Source organism: Alligator sinensis, unplaced genomic scaffold (genome assembly GCF_000455745.1).
Source record: "Alligator sinensis unplaced genomic scaffold, ASM45574v1 scaffold569_1, whole genome shotgun sequence".
NCBI classification, from domain to species: Eukaryota; Metazoa; Chordata; order Crocodylia; family Alligatoridae; genus Alligator; species Alligator sinensis.
Window position 1 is genome coordinate 1,664,715 of NW_005841914.1, and position 16,100 is coordinate 1,680,814.

At 48.6% G+C, this 16,100-nt stretch overlaps 1 protein-coding gene across 1 annotated transcript in view; it reads right to left on the reverse strand.

The window, feature by feature from the left end:
* ACAP3 (ArfGAP with coiled-coil, ankyrin repeat and PH domains 3) overlaps positions 1-16,100 on the reverse strand; it is a 98,944-nt gene that overhangs the window by 28,409 nt on the left and 54,435 nt on the right. Inside the window, exon 12 of the mRNA XM_014517551.2 lies at positions 2,526-2,638. Within this exon, the coding sequence (XP_014373037.1) occupies positions 2,526-2,638 (113 nt within the window). The remainder of the gene's footprint in view (positions 1-2,525; positions 2,639-16,100) is intronic.

Below are 16,100 nucleotides of genomic sequence, written 5' to 3' on the forward strand. Positions count from 1 at the left end.
TTGCTCAGTAGCCCCTTTTGATCAGCTTGTGAATATGCTTGGATCTGCAGCTCTTTGCACTCCCTGTTGTGACAGCCATCCCCCCTGACAGTGGCAGTGGTGTATCCTCCAGGATCTTTTCTGTCACAGGAAGCCAAGCAGAAGTCTGCTTTCTGAAACTGTGAGCCTGGATGCCACTTCTTGCAGTCCCGAGTCTCTTTCCATTTGCATTTCCTGGCTGGGGCAACAGCTTTAGGGCATGCACTGGCATACAGTGCTGGTTCTTATCCTGAACTCTTAGGCTTTGGTTTGTACAGGTGCATATGTTTCTCACAGAGGAAGAGGCTGTAGCCGTGTTGGTCTAAGGACATCAGCAGACAAAGTGCTTTGGGTAAATCTGATATCTTTTATTAGACCAACTCAAATAGTTGGAAAACATTCTTCTTTGCAAGCTTTCGGGCACAAACACCCTTTGCCAGGCTGAGGAAGCATCTGCAGTTTCTCACAGGGGCTTTTTTCCCAGGGCTCCTGAAATCATGGTCACATCTCTCTATGTATGGGGTGGGAGGGGGGGATGTGGAGGGCTCTAAGTAGGTGGGATGAAGGGGGGCTGTGGCTGTGAATAGCTGCGATGTGGAGGTATGGAAGACTATGAATAGCTGGACTGTGTAGGGAGAATGCAGATGGCTGTGAATAGCTTGAATTTGAATGTGCGGGATACAGATTGCTATGAATAGCTGAAGCATCCCACTTTCGCCCCAGATTTGTCAGGTATATTAGAAAGATTCAAAAGCCTGGCTCCCTGCAGAAGAAGGTGCCTTTGGGATAAGTCTAGGGTACCTTCTCCAGCTTTACATCAGAAATGCTGAGGGCTGACCCACGAATCATTCTGAGGTGCGGCTCAGATGAGTTATAGCTCATGGGCTCGCGAGCACCATATGCAAACCTCTGCAGTGCTGGGCTGAGTATCTCCGGGGAGCAGCTGTTCTCACAGGAATATGTCACTTCGGCTTTAGGTCCCTCAGGAGCCCCTGAGGTGCACACAATGCACTTGAATGTCATGGAAATGGAAAAGCCTTGGTGCAGAAACATTGGACCAAACCATCCTGGACTCTGTAAGACAGGCTCGGCGTGAGTCTGGGGTAAGGATCTGGAGAGGGAAGGAATGACTCTGAACAACGTTTCTCTCTCTAGGCACGACATCAACTTGCCGCCTCCTGGCTGAGAAAGGGTGGGCTGTGTATGCATGTGCCAAGGACTGTTCAGCATGTTCTGGTTTGCTCCAACAGGGCAGCAACACATCTCTGCCTCACTGCAGAATATCCCCTGATCATGCTCAGAAACCCGCGCTCTCGGGAGCCTGCCATTACACTGCCATGTCAAGAGTTGGGGGTCAAAGAGGCACTGATTTCACATGCTAGAAATAGAATCTGATAGCTTGAACCCCACCTTCACTTGCAGCAGTTCAAGTGAGGCTCCGTGCCTTGCCCAAGGGATGTCAGGCTTACTGACATCAATCGAGGAAAGAACCTGAAATCCCGCTCTGGCCTGCACTTCTCCAAGGTCCCTGGGAGCTCTACTGCAGGAGGGAAGCTAGCATTTCAAATGAACCATCATCTGAAATATTAATAAGGGACTAGCAGAAGGGTCAGCGCCTGGAGGGAGCAGATCTCCGCTCCTTGCTGCACAGCTGACATTTCCAGGCTCCCACCTCTCATCGCCTTGCAAAGCAAGGCTGTCTGATATGAGCAGCTCTCAAAAGCCATGCTTGTCCTGCTGTGTTAGATGTTCCTCTTGATGGTTACAACTGTACAGCTTTCCTGGGGCCTGACTCCAGCTGCTTTGTGTCCGGCCTTCCAAGCATGGAGCCTGGTAGCTGGCCCATCAAGGAAGGTGCTCACTGTCATGCTTTCTGACTTTCGCAAAGGTACAGTGAACCTCAGGCAGGTTTTTGTTTCTCAAGCCCAGCCCATTAGGAGTATACCAGTTCTCAGTAAAAAAAAAAAAAAAAAAAAAAAGAAACAGGCTAGTCCCAATGAAAGCAAGTAGTCCTATGTGCCACTTCCAGCGGTAACACTTCACTGGACTGGAGGAAAGTGGGAAAATAGAGAAGTGATACTAAAAGAAAGATTTCCTGACTTTCAGTGGGAACCCTTTTAGCATTAAGAAGCCAGGAAAAGCCAGTTTATCCTTCAAATTATTTTCACAGCCTACAAAACATAAAACATTTAGCTCTTTTTAATGGGTTTAGTCATTTCTATCCCAAACAGGCCAGCATTGCAGGACCCGTCCCATCCCCCCACCATTATATCACAAAATCCCACAAGTTCAGCACACACAAAGTGAAGCAATAGCACAGCTTAGCAGTAGGAAATCCCTGTACTGAAAAGCTCATCGGCCTGGAGCTGCTGAAGTCATCTCAACAAAGGCAGATTTCATGAGAGATGTACCAAATCAGTGCCGGGCACTGCTAGATGCCCTTCCAGTCCTGAGCCAAAACCAAAACCCTCATCCAGCCACCAAATGAATCATGCTTGATTACTCACCGGTTCCACGTTTTGAAAGCATTGCTTGCTCTCTTGAAGAGGTAGCCTTCCATCACCACTCCATTGGGGGCATCAATGTTGAATTCCACCTTGGAGTCATCATAGGAGAAGTCCTGCAGATTTAAACAGATTGAGAAAACATGTGCAACAGTGGTACCACTCCATGCCACAAGAAGCTCCGGTGATGAGGATGATCAAAATTCCCACCTACACGGGAAATTTGGATGCCACAGCAGCACATTGGGGTTAGGATTGGGAGGAAATATGGGATATTTCCCAAGGGAAAATATAGAAAAAGGTCCTGTAGTTGACTTGGTGGTTTAACATGGTTTAACTTGGGTTCCCCCTGGAGACCTAAGTTCCAAACCCTGACTAAGTTACTAGAAAAAATGGATTTGCTGGTCTGTGCCTTTGTCGTCAAAGCCATCTAGTTTGCATCGTGAAAGTACTCCCATTTGGGTACTAAGCAATGATCATCACAATGGCATTTTGCTCTGGTCCAGAAGTCTGAGGTGCAGAGGTTGAAAAACAGAGCACTTCAAGTCGGAAGTGAGATGTAGTGGGAAAGCGTTGGGCGATTCCAGGACTGGAATAGCAATACACATCAGGCTTGAGGAGCCCTGGCTGGAATTGCAGAGGGTTATAGGACTGGGGCAACAAGAAGTGCTCTTCCGTGGGCAGGAGTGCAGCGCACGGGGCCAGCCGTGTGAAAGCCAAGCGGTGGAATAGCTGAGGTCAGGCAGGACAGAAGAGAAGTAGGCATATTTATACGATCCAAGTGTCCTTTGCAGTCATGGTGATGGATGTCCCCTTCCATAATTTGTGCTTGCCTTATTTCCTTCAACTGCCTGGCCACCCTAATTGTCAGTGGGGCACTGGACTCAGTCAGTTTGTTGCAGCTCCAAATGATTTTTTTTTTCTGGGGTTAGACTCCGACCGGCCAGGCTTCGGCACAACTGCACCCTCTTCTGAAGACAGTCATCAGCATTTTTATACAAGGATTCTCCACAAAGCACTGTCCTTGGGCAGGTGTATTGCACACAATGCTCCTGAAAACCCTCCCAGCAGAATCCATGCCTCACAGGACGCTCCACTCCAGCAGTCCCTCACTTTAGCAGATTGCAACCATCACTGGGAGCCATTACCAATTTTCACTCCAATAGCCTTAGCTGTTTCTATTGTTCAGAGGAAGCAACATAAATGTGGTTAACTACTGCTCCTCCTCCAGGGAAGGCTGTGGTTATGCCAGCAGTTAAGGAAAGAGGCTGGGTGGGTTGGTATTTCTTAATGGCTGAAAATTTCCAAGCTCTAAATGCAATCTTCAGCTGGAAGGGAACTGATAGCAGGGTGCTGCTCAGTGAAGGTACCCTGTATATCTGGTGATGGTGTGCCCTGCCAGCGCCTATGGCTCCAATCACAGCAAAAAGAGGAATAAAGGAAATAGTAACTCTCTCATTCCTTAGCACTCCATGCTATTTCTAATTTCCCAGGCAAACAGAGGCTTCTCAATCACATCTCTCTCTACCCCGTGTCACATTATGCCATGCTACTCGAACAACCTGAGCTGGCTTTTTGTGCTTGACACTGTTACACCAGTCCTCCCAAATGGGAACAGCCAGGAAGGGAGAAGACTACACGAACACATGGGAAGGTCTGCTCCCTGGAGAGGACCGTGTCTCCTGCCCATGGGAAACCGGGTCATGGACTCTGAATGACTTCCCCCACCGCCCTGGAGCACTAAGCAGACCTCTCTTTCTGCAAAAGGCTTTTGCAATAATCAAGTACTCCAATTCCAGGTGCTTCCCCTGCGCACAAATATTTCTCCTTGCATTGCTTGATTCACAGGACCAACCACACTATGGTGAGAAGTGGCACCATTAGCTTAAGTGCCTTTCCCAGCTCAGCATATAAAGACCCCAGTGAGGCTGGGTTGCTAGGCAACATGCACTTCAGTCTCATTAGGATGAGTTATTTCTATGTTTGGTGATGCCAGCTTGCCAGGGAGGTGTCATAATAAGAATAATACTGATAGAGAAGGAGGAGATATAATGGGACAAGCCTGAGTCATTCCTTGAAAAGGCAGCAGGACGCCCAATTAGCCAGGGGAAGCTATGCTGTAAGGCTCCAATTAGAGAGGGCCACTCAACCTCAAATTTACTTGCCATTAAAGGAGGTAAATCCCATGCGGTCTCCTTTGTGGCTGCTTTTCCGTCGTATCGCAAACAAAGGCAGGAGGGATCTTGCTTGAAGCAGCACAAATCCCCAGCTGACTCCAGTGGTGGTGGTGGAATCGCTCCAGCTCGAGGCTGGTGTGAATGGGATCAGGATCCGACCACAAGCACCCAACCAGAGGAGCTTCCCAATGGACGGCAAATGCTCTTTAAGCAGTCACCCTGCAGTGCTTCCCTTTCGAGAAGAGCTATAACCGGGGACCCTGTATGTTAGCAGGACTTCTTCAGCTGCCCCCAGATAAACACCATGTGTTAAGGGAAAGGAAAGAACCTGGCTGATGAAGGCAAGAACAGATGGGCCATATGCATCGTAGGGGTAAATCAACAAAAAAGTCAATTGGGATCAGCCCAGGTGTGAATTGAGCCCTGCGTTTGTTTATACGAATGGCACTTCGTGCCATTTTAATTAGCTCAAGCCAGAATCGTGCGGCACTTCGTTCCACAAAACTGTCCAGAAAAAAAATTGGCGACAGCATGCATTCGGGCACAAAATGATCAACAGCATGTAGAGAGCTTCCTTGCCTTCCAAAGAGCTCTGACTTGTACCAGTCTAGAGAGTTACACACACACACACACACACACACACACACACACACACAGTGTGTACACTACTAATAGGAAACTGAGAGCTGCACATGGCTAAGGAGAAAGACATCTGGCTGCACTAGTTCAACAGTCCTTTTTCTCTTCGAACCCCTTTTCTTTATCAGGAACAGTCTGTGGGACAAACTCTTTGCAAAGTTGCAGCAGTGAAATTCCCAGGAAGCTCCACTGACATCAGACAAGATACACAAGGGCAGCGGAAGGCAGCATATGGGCCCTGGAGCAATAAGCTGAATTTGCAAACTACATCTAAGTAGAGGAAGAGATGTGAGGGATAACACCTGTCCACGCTGTCTCTGATAGCATACCCTTGTGCATATCCCACAGGTATCACTGACTATGTTTCATTTAGCCACTCTGGTTTTTGAGAAGGAAGCACATTGCTATATACCATACTGTAGTGGGATAAAAGGGAAAATCCAGAATTCCCCTCCCTACCCACAAAAAAGAAGAAAAAAAAAAACAACCAAGAATCATTTCCCCTTTCTCAACAAGGCAGAGAAAAACAGAGACATTTTGGAAACGGCTTGGATAACCTGAAGGTAACCCAGGCACAATTCGATTGCGTGGTGCGTTAAACACCCCTTCCAGTCACAGATGGCATCAGAGAGGACTGATTGCTATCTGCCGGAAGAAAATGGAAGTCAGGTCCATTAGGAGAGACACACAGAGGCAAAATAATCCTTTGTCTTTAGGAGAGGTTTAACCCTTTCAGTTCAAGACTTGGTAGCATAACATCTGGGCAACCCTGCTGGATCTAAGCCCCTAGCATCTTCTCAGCTCCTTACTCCTCTTTTATTAAAAATCTAATCATATTATTAATTAAAGTTAATCAATATAAAAAAATCTGACAGTGAAAATCAGCTGGGATGCTCTGTGCACAGGCTTTAAAAACCGATTCCAGTGCATTCATGGCTTTACCTCACCCCGGCATGTCGGCCACTGAAAGCAGAGGGGACAGAGAACCAGGGTTCACACGGAAGAATTGCTGCTAGAATAGCTGCCTAACTGGCCAAGTTGCATTCCCAAATGCTGATCCTCAGGGTCTTCCCAGCAGTCAGCAGGGAAAGTTTTTTCAAGCCCCTGAGGAGTTGGGTTTGAATAACACCATGGGGCAGCCCTAGCTATATATTGTTGGTCTGCAAACTATACCCGACATACTTGCCCTTCTCTGGGCATGTGTACACATGCAAAATTAATAGGATTCATAGATATTAGGACTGGAAGGGACCTCGCAAGATCATCGGGTCAAGCTGATGAAAGGCTGCTGGGGTCAAATGATCCTAGCAAGATAAACCTCCAAGGGTATCTTAAAGGTGTCCAGAGTAGGTGCTTGCATCACTTCTGGGGGAGTCTATTCCAGACTCTGGGGACTCAGACGGTAAATACGTTTTTTCTTATGTCCAGCCTAAAACGGTCTTCCTGGAGTTTGTGACCATTACACCTTGTCTTCCCTTGGGGTGCCCTGATGAACAGATGTTCTCCCAGTTCCCAGTGCACACCCCTTACATACTTATAGGCTGACACCAAGTCCCCCATGAGCCTTCGTTTCTCCAGGCTGAAGAGTCCCATGCCCCTCAGCCTTTCCTTGTAAGACTCAGCATTTATTACACAGGAGTTTATTGCTCCCACATACTGTGTTCACGCATGTGGTCGGGACTGCAGCATGTTGTTGGAGCAGCCCTGGCTGGCAAGGGGCCCGGGGATCATCCTGCCAAGCCTGGGGCTGCTCCAACCTGGCTCAACATGCTGCAGAGGGGCTGGCTGGGCCACGGGGGGGCTCCAGTGTGGGGCTAGCCGGCAGGCAGCCCCCGCACTGAAGCACCCTTGTGCCCCAGCCAGCCAAGGCAACATCTACACATGAGCTGCTGTGGAGTAAAAAACTCCACAGTAGAATAGTACTTGTATTTACACATACTATCCTGCTGCGGAGTTTATTAGTTTACTCCAGCCTAATAGCACTGCGCGTGTAGACGCGCTGAGACATTTACTACAGCTAATTAGTCCACTCCACAGTAAACATCTCATGTAGATGTGCTCTCTATGTCTAACCCTCATGTGTGCTATTCAGTGAAAGACAGTCAGGACTTGTAGTAGAGATGATATCTATTCTTAAACCAATAAGATTTTTGCAAAAAATATCTTTAATCGCTAATAATAGATATCATCTCTACTGTGAGCCCTGATTGCCTTTTCCTCTAGACCAATATGGCTACAACCTGGATACCATTCACTGAAAGAGGCATTTATTGCTGCTGGCCTTGTGGGGACAAGTCAAAGAGCCCTGACTGGAGTCCCTTCAGCCAACCCTTCAGCAGAGGGGATACAACAAACCCAGCTGGAGATTTCTACTTCAAGTACAGTGAGGAAAAAAATCAGTCTTTTTCTTTGCAAACCAAGCAGCCCATCTGTGGGACTCACTGAGGGGGAAAGAACAGGTAACCCCACCAAGCCGTTCCCATAGAGTGACCTTCCTGAGAGTTTAAAGGGGATGAATGAGCAAGGCAAAAGGCTCACATTACAGGATCTACAGGGGTCTCCTGCTATTGTGTCATCTCCTACCTAACTGCACATGCCCTAGAAGGAGAATCAGCTTTGGTTTTAATGGACTGTCTTTTGTCAGCCCCTGAACATCATTGCTGTGTGAGAGGACTGGGCAAGCTTGCTCTAGTTTTTAGTACAATTTAAACTGATTGCTCCGCCGGCACGGTTTGCACCATGCTCATCTCTGCTTCTTGACGGTGTATCACCATTTTATCTTCTATCACCATTAAGTCAGGGAAACAGCCTGGGAGGTTGCGGGCGGTGGACGGGGTATCACATTCCAAATAGTATCTGGCTGCAATTGTCTATGCAATGGCGAAGTAGCTGCCAGGGCAACCGTTTGGAGCGCGCAACAGGAAAAGAAACCAGCCACACTCGAAAATAAGAAAGCAGATCTGGCATCTTCTGTTCTCTTTGCTTGCACATAGTTTCAATAAATCACGCTGGGCCTACCTCATGGCCCTTGCCCCTTCCAGCCCCATTGCTTTGAATTTACACTCTCGAGGCTGGGAACTGATAGCTTTTAATAAATGACATCACAATGGTTTCCATGGCAGTTCATTGAATACTGCTGAAGCAACAACAATGAGGTAACGAATTCCAAGAGTCCTATCCAGAGGGACATGGAAAAAAGGCCTCAATAAGGATAGTTTTAAACTGGCGAATGAAAAGGCAGAAAAACCAGCAAGGGCATGGTCACTTGCAAAGGACACTGGGAAAAAGAAATGAAAAGGTTCCTCCAAGGGCTGCCCCTTTAAGCATCCACTTGTCCCTATCCAGGAGGCATCCACAGCAGGGGCTTTGCATTGGATGTGGCAGACAAGTTCATTCAATTGCTTATGCGGCACCAACCATGCATGCAGAGGAGACCAGTCCAATTCAATAAACCTCCAGTTAAAGTGAACAGATGTAAAATGAAGAGCAGAGACATCCCCTTTGCCTCTTTCAGGCAAGTCTTCTTCAAAGGAAGAGCCCAGGCTGTGAACCTCTGGCAACTCCATGCTGGTGAAGTAAGAGACTCACTGATAGTTCCCTAGAAAAGGTCTCACCCTGTCCTGGTAGGGGCAGTAGCTGGAGGAGAGGAGAGCTGTAGGATGGGACCTTCTCTAAAATAGCACGCAATGTTATAGCAATGCCCCCACCCCCCTGTCATTGCATGAATTCTAATGACAATACGGACCTCCTTTGTTAGGATGAAAAGTGCTGTATAAGAGCTCAGAATTAATCATCATATTCACCATTTCATGCTTTTTATTGCAGAGATGGAAATACGCCCCAATGGGCTTGTGTAAGTTCTCTTTATTAGTGAATCTCCTTACTAATGATGATTTGAGCAATAGGAACTAGAAAGCACCTGCGGTGCATTGCCTCAGAGGTGAGAAAGTAGTTTTACCCAAAAGTACCCTCTTTATTTGCAAAGCATTCAGTGATTCTCCTAAGTAACAGTTATGTCATGCATGCTGCATTGCACAGACATGTGTCCGTATATAATATACGGCATGTGCAACTAAATGCAGTATGCATGATTCTGCATGTCACTGCGGGATGAGGTGTGAGCATTCTGTAGCTGTAAATGCCCATTTTACGTGTAAAATCACATAGCTCTGCATATTCTGCATGTATGCACACAGACACCTTTCACAAAGGAGCACAAGGACATACACACTCCAGACACACATGAATAATAAAGCACTTTCTAAAGGTGATGATCCCTGTGTCTCTGTAACCCCTCTTTGTGCAGACACACTGCAGACATCATGACCCCGTGAGCACAGACAGGTTCTGCAGGCAAACCCAGCCAAACACATTCCTATACAGCATCCACAGACAGACCTGGAAGAGTCCGATTGACAGCCCTTTTGTTTCTATTCCTGCCTGCAGAGGCATGGTGCCCCCACTCTCCAACTGGCTGGGAGAAAGATGCTCAGAGACCTTCAAATTGTGCACAGGGTGCCAAACGCATTCAATTCTCCAAAGTACTAACTCGCCTCCCCCACCAGCACACAGGGAGAACCAGTCCTGCTAACACCGCTAACTTCTCCAAAGCTCCCGCACACTCTCTCCCTCAGCCAAATGCCCCTCCAGACCAAGCTCCTTACCAGGAGGTACTCGAGCCTGCCGAAAATCTTCATGTCGCCAGCTGCGAGGGGGATGCTCTGATGCTCCAGCCAAAGGAGTGGGGAGCTGCTGTGTGCGTCTCCTTAGATCACTCTCTAAAGCAGCCTCTGCGGTTGGCAGGCAAGGAAGGAGGGATTCTTTTTTTTTCCCTTCCCTTCTCCTCTCCCCTCCTCCTCCTTTTTTGGGTGGCTGCAAGCGCTGCCGTTGGCTCCTGTCAAAGCAGGGACACTGGGCGGGGGGAAGCATGCTGGACTCTAGGGACCACCTGCCTGGCCCCTCCTCGTGCTTCCCATTCACAGTCAATCAGCTTAGAGCAAGGGCTAATTATCATACAGCTGTCACTGTGGGATGGGGGAAGCCAACAAAGACAGAGCAAAGTTGACAGGGGGAGCCTATGTCCCTTGACCTCAGTGGAGCCAGGCTTCAAAGGACTTGGCATGCTTCTGGAAGGAGCCACGTTCCCCCTGCCCCAAATCATGGGACCCCTCCCCAGGAAAGAGGAGCCACCCATTGGCCCATGGAGGCTAGCATGCTCAGCCCGGGCCCTGGCATGCTGGCGTGCTAAAAGTGCCATATGGCCAACTGGTTTATTAGTTACTGTCCCTACTTAATCAAGCAGACAGCACTGCCCTGATGTGGATGCCTGCCCTCACCCACGCGACGGACAGCATGTGCTCCCCACACAGCCCTTCAGCCAGGAGGTGAATTAAGAGGCTATAAGGCAATGTCTATATACTTCCTATTTTCTCATCCTACCTGGGTAACTCTTAGTTTCTTAGAAAGCGGGGACAGGAGGGGACAGCAAGGACAAGCTCATGGTTAACATACCAGACAAGCAGACAAGAGGCCTGGCTCTATGGTGTAGACTTGCACTGTAAATTCAGGCAAGTCATTTAATCGCTCCGGGCCTCAGTTTTCCCATCAGTAAAATGGAGAATGGCAATAAGTCTTCCCTTCTATGCAGGATGGTTGCCAGGCTGCAGCATGCTTTGAGGCCCTCCAACAAAGGGCACTAGGGACAGGGCCAAAAATTCCTTATGACTGGTAATTATGCTTATTACTTATTATGCTTAAGAAAAAAATGCACAAATTCATTTTACTTGTGGCTTAAAACAAATCTGAACTCCAGTCTGCCCCAAGAGAGCTGCTAGGGCAGTATCACACTGTGTCCCCAGCCTCTGCCCTCATTTAAATGTCATACTTTCCCCTTGCACACCCATGTGCACACAGCAAATGCAGAGCAGCCCATCAGCCCCTTGTCAAAGCTCTCCTCTTCTCTTTTCTTACCATATTGGAGAGTTTGAAAAGGTTTGCTCCCAACCACAAGCATCCAGACTCTTCCCTGCCCCCTGTGCTTGCATTTTATTGGGATCCTTTCTGTTTAAGTCAGGCTTGTTTTCAGGGAAGATGTGAAACAGCAAATGGAGCTTGTCAGAGAGGTGGGGTGGGTAGCAGGGAGGGCAATGGTTACAATAACAAAGGCAGCTTGAAATGATAGCCACCCTGGGACTCCTCACAAAAGGTGACAGATGCCCCTGGAGAGAGGAGGGGAAGAGGGATGGGGAAAAGGCACTGGAATAACAACAAAAAGAAAAACAACTGGGGTTCATGCCCGATTTCTCCCCCCGCCCGTGAGAATGTTTTTTCTGTTTTCTATGTTTTTGAGGGTGGGGGGAACCCTAAATTGAAACAGCAGCTCCTGCAAGCAAATGGGGTACTTAATGGGCCACTTTCTATGCCTCACCAAGCTGTCCAAGGGTAATTCAATAAGTGCAGCACCATCATGAAAGCCACCCCCAGGGGAGGCCCATAGCATATTATTTCAAGATTGGATTCCCTCTCCTCCTGCCACAGCCCACCTCGCACTATATTGCTGGGGAAGGTACCAGGAGGGGGATAAATGATATTGCTGCTTATCTTTCCAGTGTGAAGTGCAATCATGGGTGCCCAAAGCTTTGCAGAAGGGTGGGGAATAAATCAGACAGGCTCCACAGCTGGCTGTAGCTCAGTGTCCAACAGCATTGCTGCAGTGTTTGGAGGCTCTTATGGTATGATGCCATCCTATTTTTCTCTTGCATCCAAGCCTAAGCACGGCATATGCAAAGACATGCAGGAGTAGCCGCCTCCTCTAACTGCACTTCATCTGCAGATATCAGAGCTTTGCACAAAAGTGGATAAGCATCACCTTTTCTGCTTTACAAGTAGGGAAACTGAGGAACAGAGCTGGTTAGAGCAGGGGATGGCAATCAGTGACAGCTCAGAACAAACCCCTCTCTCGACACCCAGGCCCAAGGTCTATTCTTGGACTGTTTCCTGCACCAAAATCATAAAGCATCTAATGCACTGTAGGCCATATCCTATTCCCTACCTCACTTAAATCTACATCCAATACAGCCACAATACTCTCAGCACAACCTGCTATCAGCACTTCCCGGATGCCCAGGAAGACAGGCTGGTCGCTTCACACAAAGCATACACAGGCACCAGCTTACTGGTACCAGTGGCCTTCAAAATGGAACTCATGTCTGCCCAGAGTGAGCACTGGGCTGGGGCTGCCAGATCCAGGGTTTCTCTCTAGCTCAGCATGGAGGTAACATTGTGTGGCTCCCTATAACAGTGCAGGATGGGGAGAATGACCCATCCTCAGCTCCAGTATAGGTGTTCCACTGTTTATCACAAGGCGACCTGCATAAGAAGCTAAGGCAGTGGGCAATTCTGTGTCATTTCCCCCTCCGCTACAGAAAGGATGTGGACAAATTGGAGAGAGTCCAGTGAAGGGCAACAAAAATGGTTGTGGGGCTGGGGGACATGACTTGTGAGGAGAGGCTGGGCTTATTTAGTCTGGAGAAGAGAAGATTGAGAGGGGATTTAATAGCAGCCTTCAGCTCCCTGCAGGGGGGTTCAAAAGATGGAGCTGGGCTATTCTCAGTGAGGACAGATGACAGAACAAGGAGCAATGGGCTCAAGTTGCAGCAAGAGAGGTTTAGGTTAGAAATTAGAAAAAAACTCTTTACTAGGAGAGTAGTGAAGCACTGGACCAGGTTACCCAGAGAGGTTGTGGAGTCTCCATCCTTGGAGGTTTTTAAGACACAGCTAGACAAAGCCTTGGCTGGGATGATCTAGTTGGGGCTGGTCCTGCTTTGAGCTGGGGGTTGGACTAGATGTGACCTCCTGAGGTCCCTTCCAACCTTCATTTTCTATGATTCTGTGTATTGAGATCTGGTGTTGAATAACTGCCTCCTCCCCACCTGTAAGCCTGACCCCTAGTAACCCCACAGCACTTCCCTAGCAGAGAAGTTGTGTGCGAAGTGCTTTATTTTAAATGCATTGCATTAGAGAGACCCTCCCTGCTCTACTGGATGAAGTCATCACTCCTGTGTAATGCCCCTGGGAACAGAAGGTTCACAAATGAATCCCCCCTCCCTTTCTCCACTCCCCCCTACCTCCCATAGGGCAATTAGGCAAAAGGAGCATGTGCACAGACCGATACTCAGGAAACACTTGTCAGTAGCCTTCGAATTCTGTTACACTTTCAGCTCCTGGGGCATGATGTTCTCCAGAGAGAGCATTACAAAAAGAAAGCCAAGAAAGCACTCCACGTTTTGTTCCTGCCGAGGAGCGCCAGTCTGCACAACTGCCTGGATGGACGTGCAATGATCGATGAACTCCACGCCCTGCACAGCTGCTGCTTCTCCGCTGTCTACATTTCTTGAATCCGTTCCTGTTTCCTGCAGCTCCGAAGCATCACCTACAGCCCACAGGGAAGTTCTGGCAGGTACAATGGGGTTTCTAGGTTTGACTCTGAATGGTTCAGCACAGCTTGTCAGGGATTCAGAAAAGGGGCCCAGATGGCACGAATATTTCCAGCGCGTCTCTCGTGTTGCTTTCAAACAAAACCAGGAATGGACTCATGCTACGGAAATCAAGCCAGGGTTTCCAGTGCTCAGGACTGCATCTGACTATGAGTCTGGACCTTCAGAAGGAAGCAAAATAGGGACCTGCTTCTAAATTCACGTTTTGAATCCTGCTGCTGCTGGTAGAGTTTAGGGACTGGAGCTCTGGGCTGGACCCATCACAGCTAAAAGGCAGCTAATTTGATTTCTCAACCCATAAAGATGATACTAAGCAAAGTTTGTCCGTGCAAACTTCTCTCACTTGGACTGGGGTGAGGGGCTGAGGTTCACACCTCCAGTAGTTTGATTTCCAAAGTGAGCAATCTGGGCTTTCCCCAACTGCAGGAGGAAACCAGAGGTAGGATGAAACTACCCATTTTAGTACCACACGCAAGCCTTCTTAGAGGACAAAACACATTTGGATCTGGGAATTTAGTTTGGCCAACTATATGGAGGGAAAACCAGGATCTAAGGGGTCTAGTTTGGATCCTTCTAATCACCAGATTTCCCCCCTGGTGTGTTACCTGTTGTCCTGCTTTCCATTTGGCAATTCCTGCTAATGCCACAGGACTCAGAGTGGTCTGTAGCTGTAGCTCCAGCCCTGGAGAGAATGACTAGCCCTCAAATACCATCTGCCAGCAAGCTGCCAAGTTAAATCCTGCCCAATTTCTCTGCTGCACAATGGATTAAAAGGAGCCATCAGACTTTTTCACTGTCATTTTGCTACTCAGTTCGGCTGCAGATTATCTCACTTTGAAGGCATTTCCTTAATCTCATCAGAAAAGGGTCTTTAATTCCCTGGCCTCACTGTTGTCTTCCCCTGTGGAAGAGGACCAGAGTGCACCAGAAGAAAAAAGCCTCACTGGCTCATCTGCCTGTACTGAGGGGATAGGATGAGCTGCCATAAGCAATGGCTAGTCTTGTGCAGGGCCTGCTCTCTGCAATGTCGGTGCCAGGAGGGGGTACAAGGGCAGCCAAAATGCAGGCACTGGCCATGATGGCAGGTGCTATGTCTCACGAACAGGAAAGGGCCTTGTGGCCAAGCTCACTTCTCTTCCAGCACCAAGCCCCCACAGTGTGGTGCACACCCTTTGTCAGGCATATACAACACAGAAAGGATTCTCCTTGTTGAACTTAAGTCTGGATTTTGACTCAGATATAGGGCCTGTAGACTGATGCCTTTCCTGGCTAGCAAACTGAGGTTTCCCCATGCACTGCACCCCATATCCCTGGCACACTGGTATACCTGGGGCCCAAGCCCATCAGTCTTCCCTGAAACACCCTGCTGGGCAACAAGCAGCAGTACCTAAGGGTTGCCGAGCTCCACGAGCACAGACAGGAGGCCCACCAGCTGCTTCGTCCACCCTGTCCTTTTGAGAAGTTTGCAAGGTTTCTTTTGGGAAAGAAAATGCATTGAGCCAACAAGGTGATGGAGGCGGAAGCGCATGCTATAGCAGAGAGATTGGTGGAGCAGGAGGATGGGGAAAGATATGCTTCCTCATTCCAGCTGATGCAGAGCAGGGCGAGCCCTAGACTGGTTAATTATTGATTTTCATGACTGAGGACACTCTTCCACTCAGAAGGAAGAAGCAGACAGACACACTGCTGCCTTTCAGCTACCTCCGCTGTCACCGGGAGAGCCGAGGCTTGGTGGGCATAGGTGAAAAGAGCAGGAGGAGGTGTCCATGGTCCTGAGCCCTGAGATCCCTCTGGAGAGGGAAGATCAGGAGAAGCAAGTTGCTCTGCACTATCTCCTTTTGTGGACACACTTCCTGCACCCACCTCTGTAGAAAGAAGCTTACTCCGCTTTGTAGGCAAGACCTTCATTATCAGGGAAAAACACATCAACTGTGGTCCTGTATTCCCCACTCCTAAAATTCTCGTGCCCATGGGAAGTGCTAGATAGAGCAGGCCTGGTGAGACCCAGGAAGAGCACGGGTATGTACCATGCAAACCTTGCCCATACTTCTATACCCTGTACTGCAGTCCTGACTAGCCACATCATTCATCATTGCAGTCCTAAGTTCCTCTCAGGGCACCTCAGCCAGGAAAGCTTCCAGGCCTATAACTCTCCCAATGCACCTCATTCCTCAATCGCAGCACGCCTCGCTTTGGTCAGGCACATTTAAACTTTTAAAGCTATTAGAGATGTAGATAGATGCCTAGTGTACATAGCTTCAATTCAG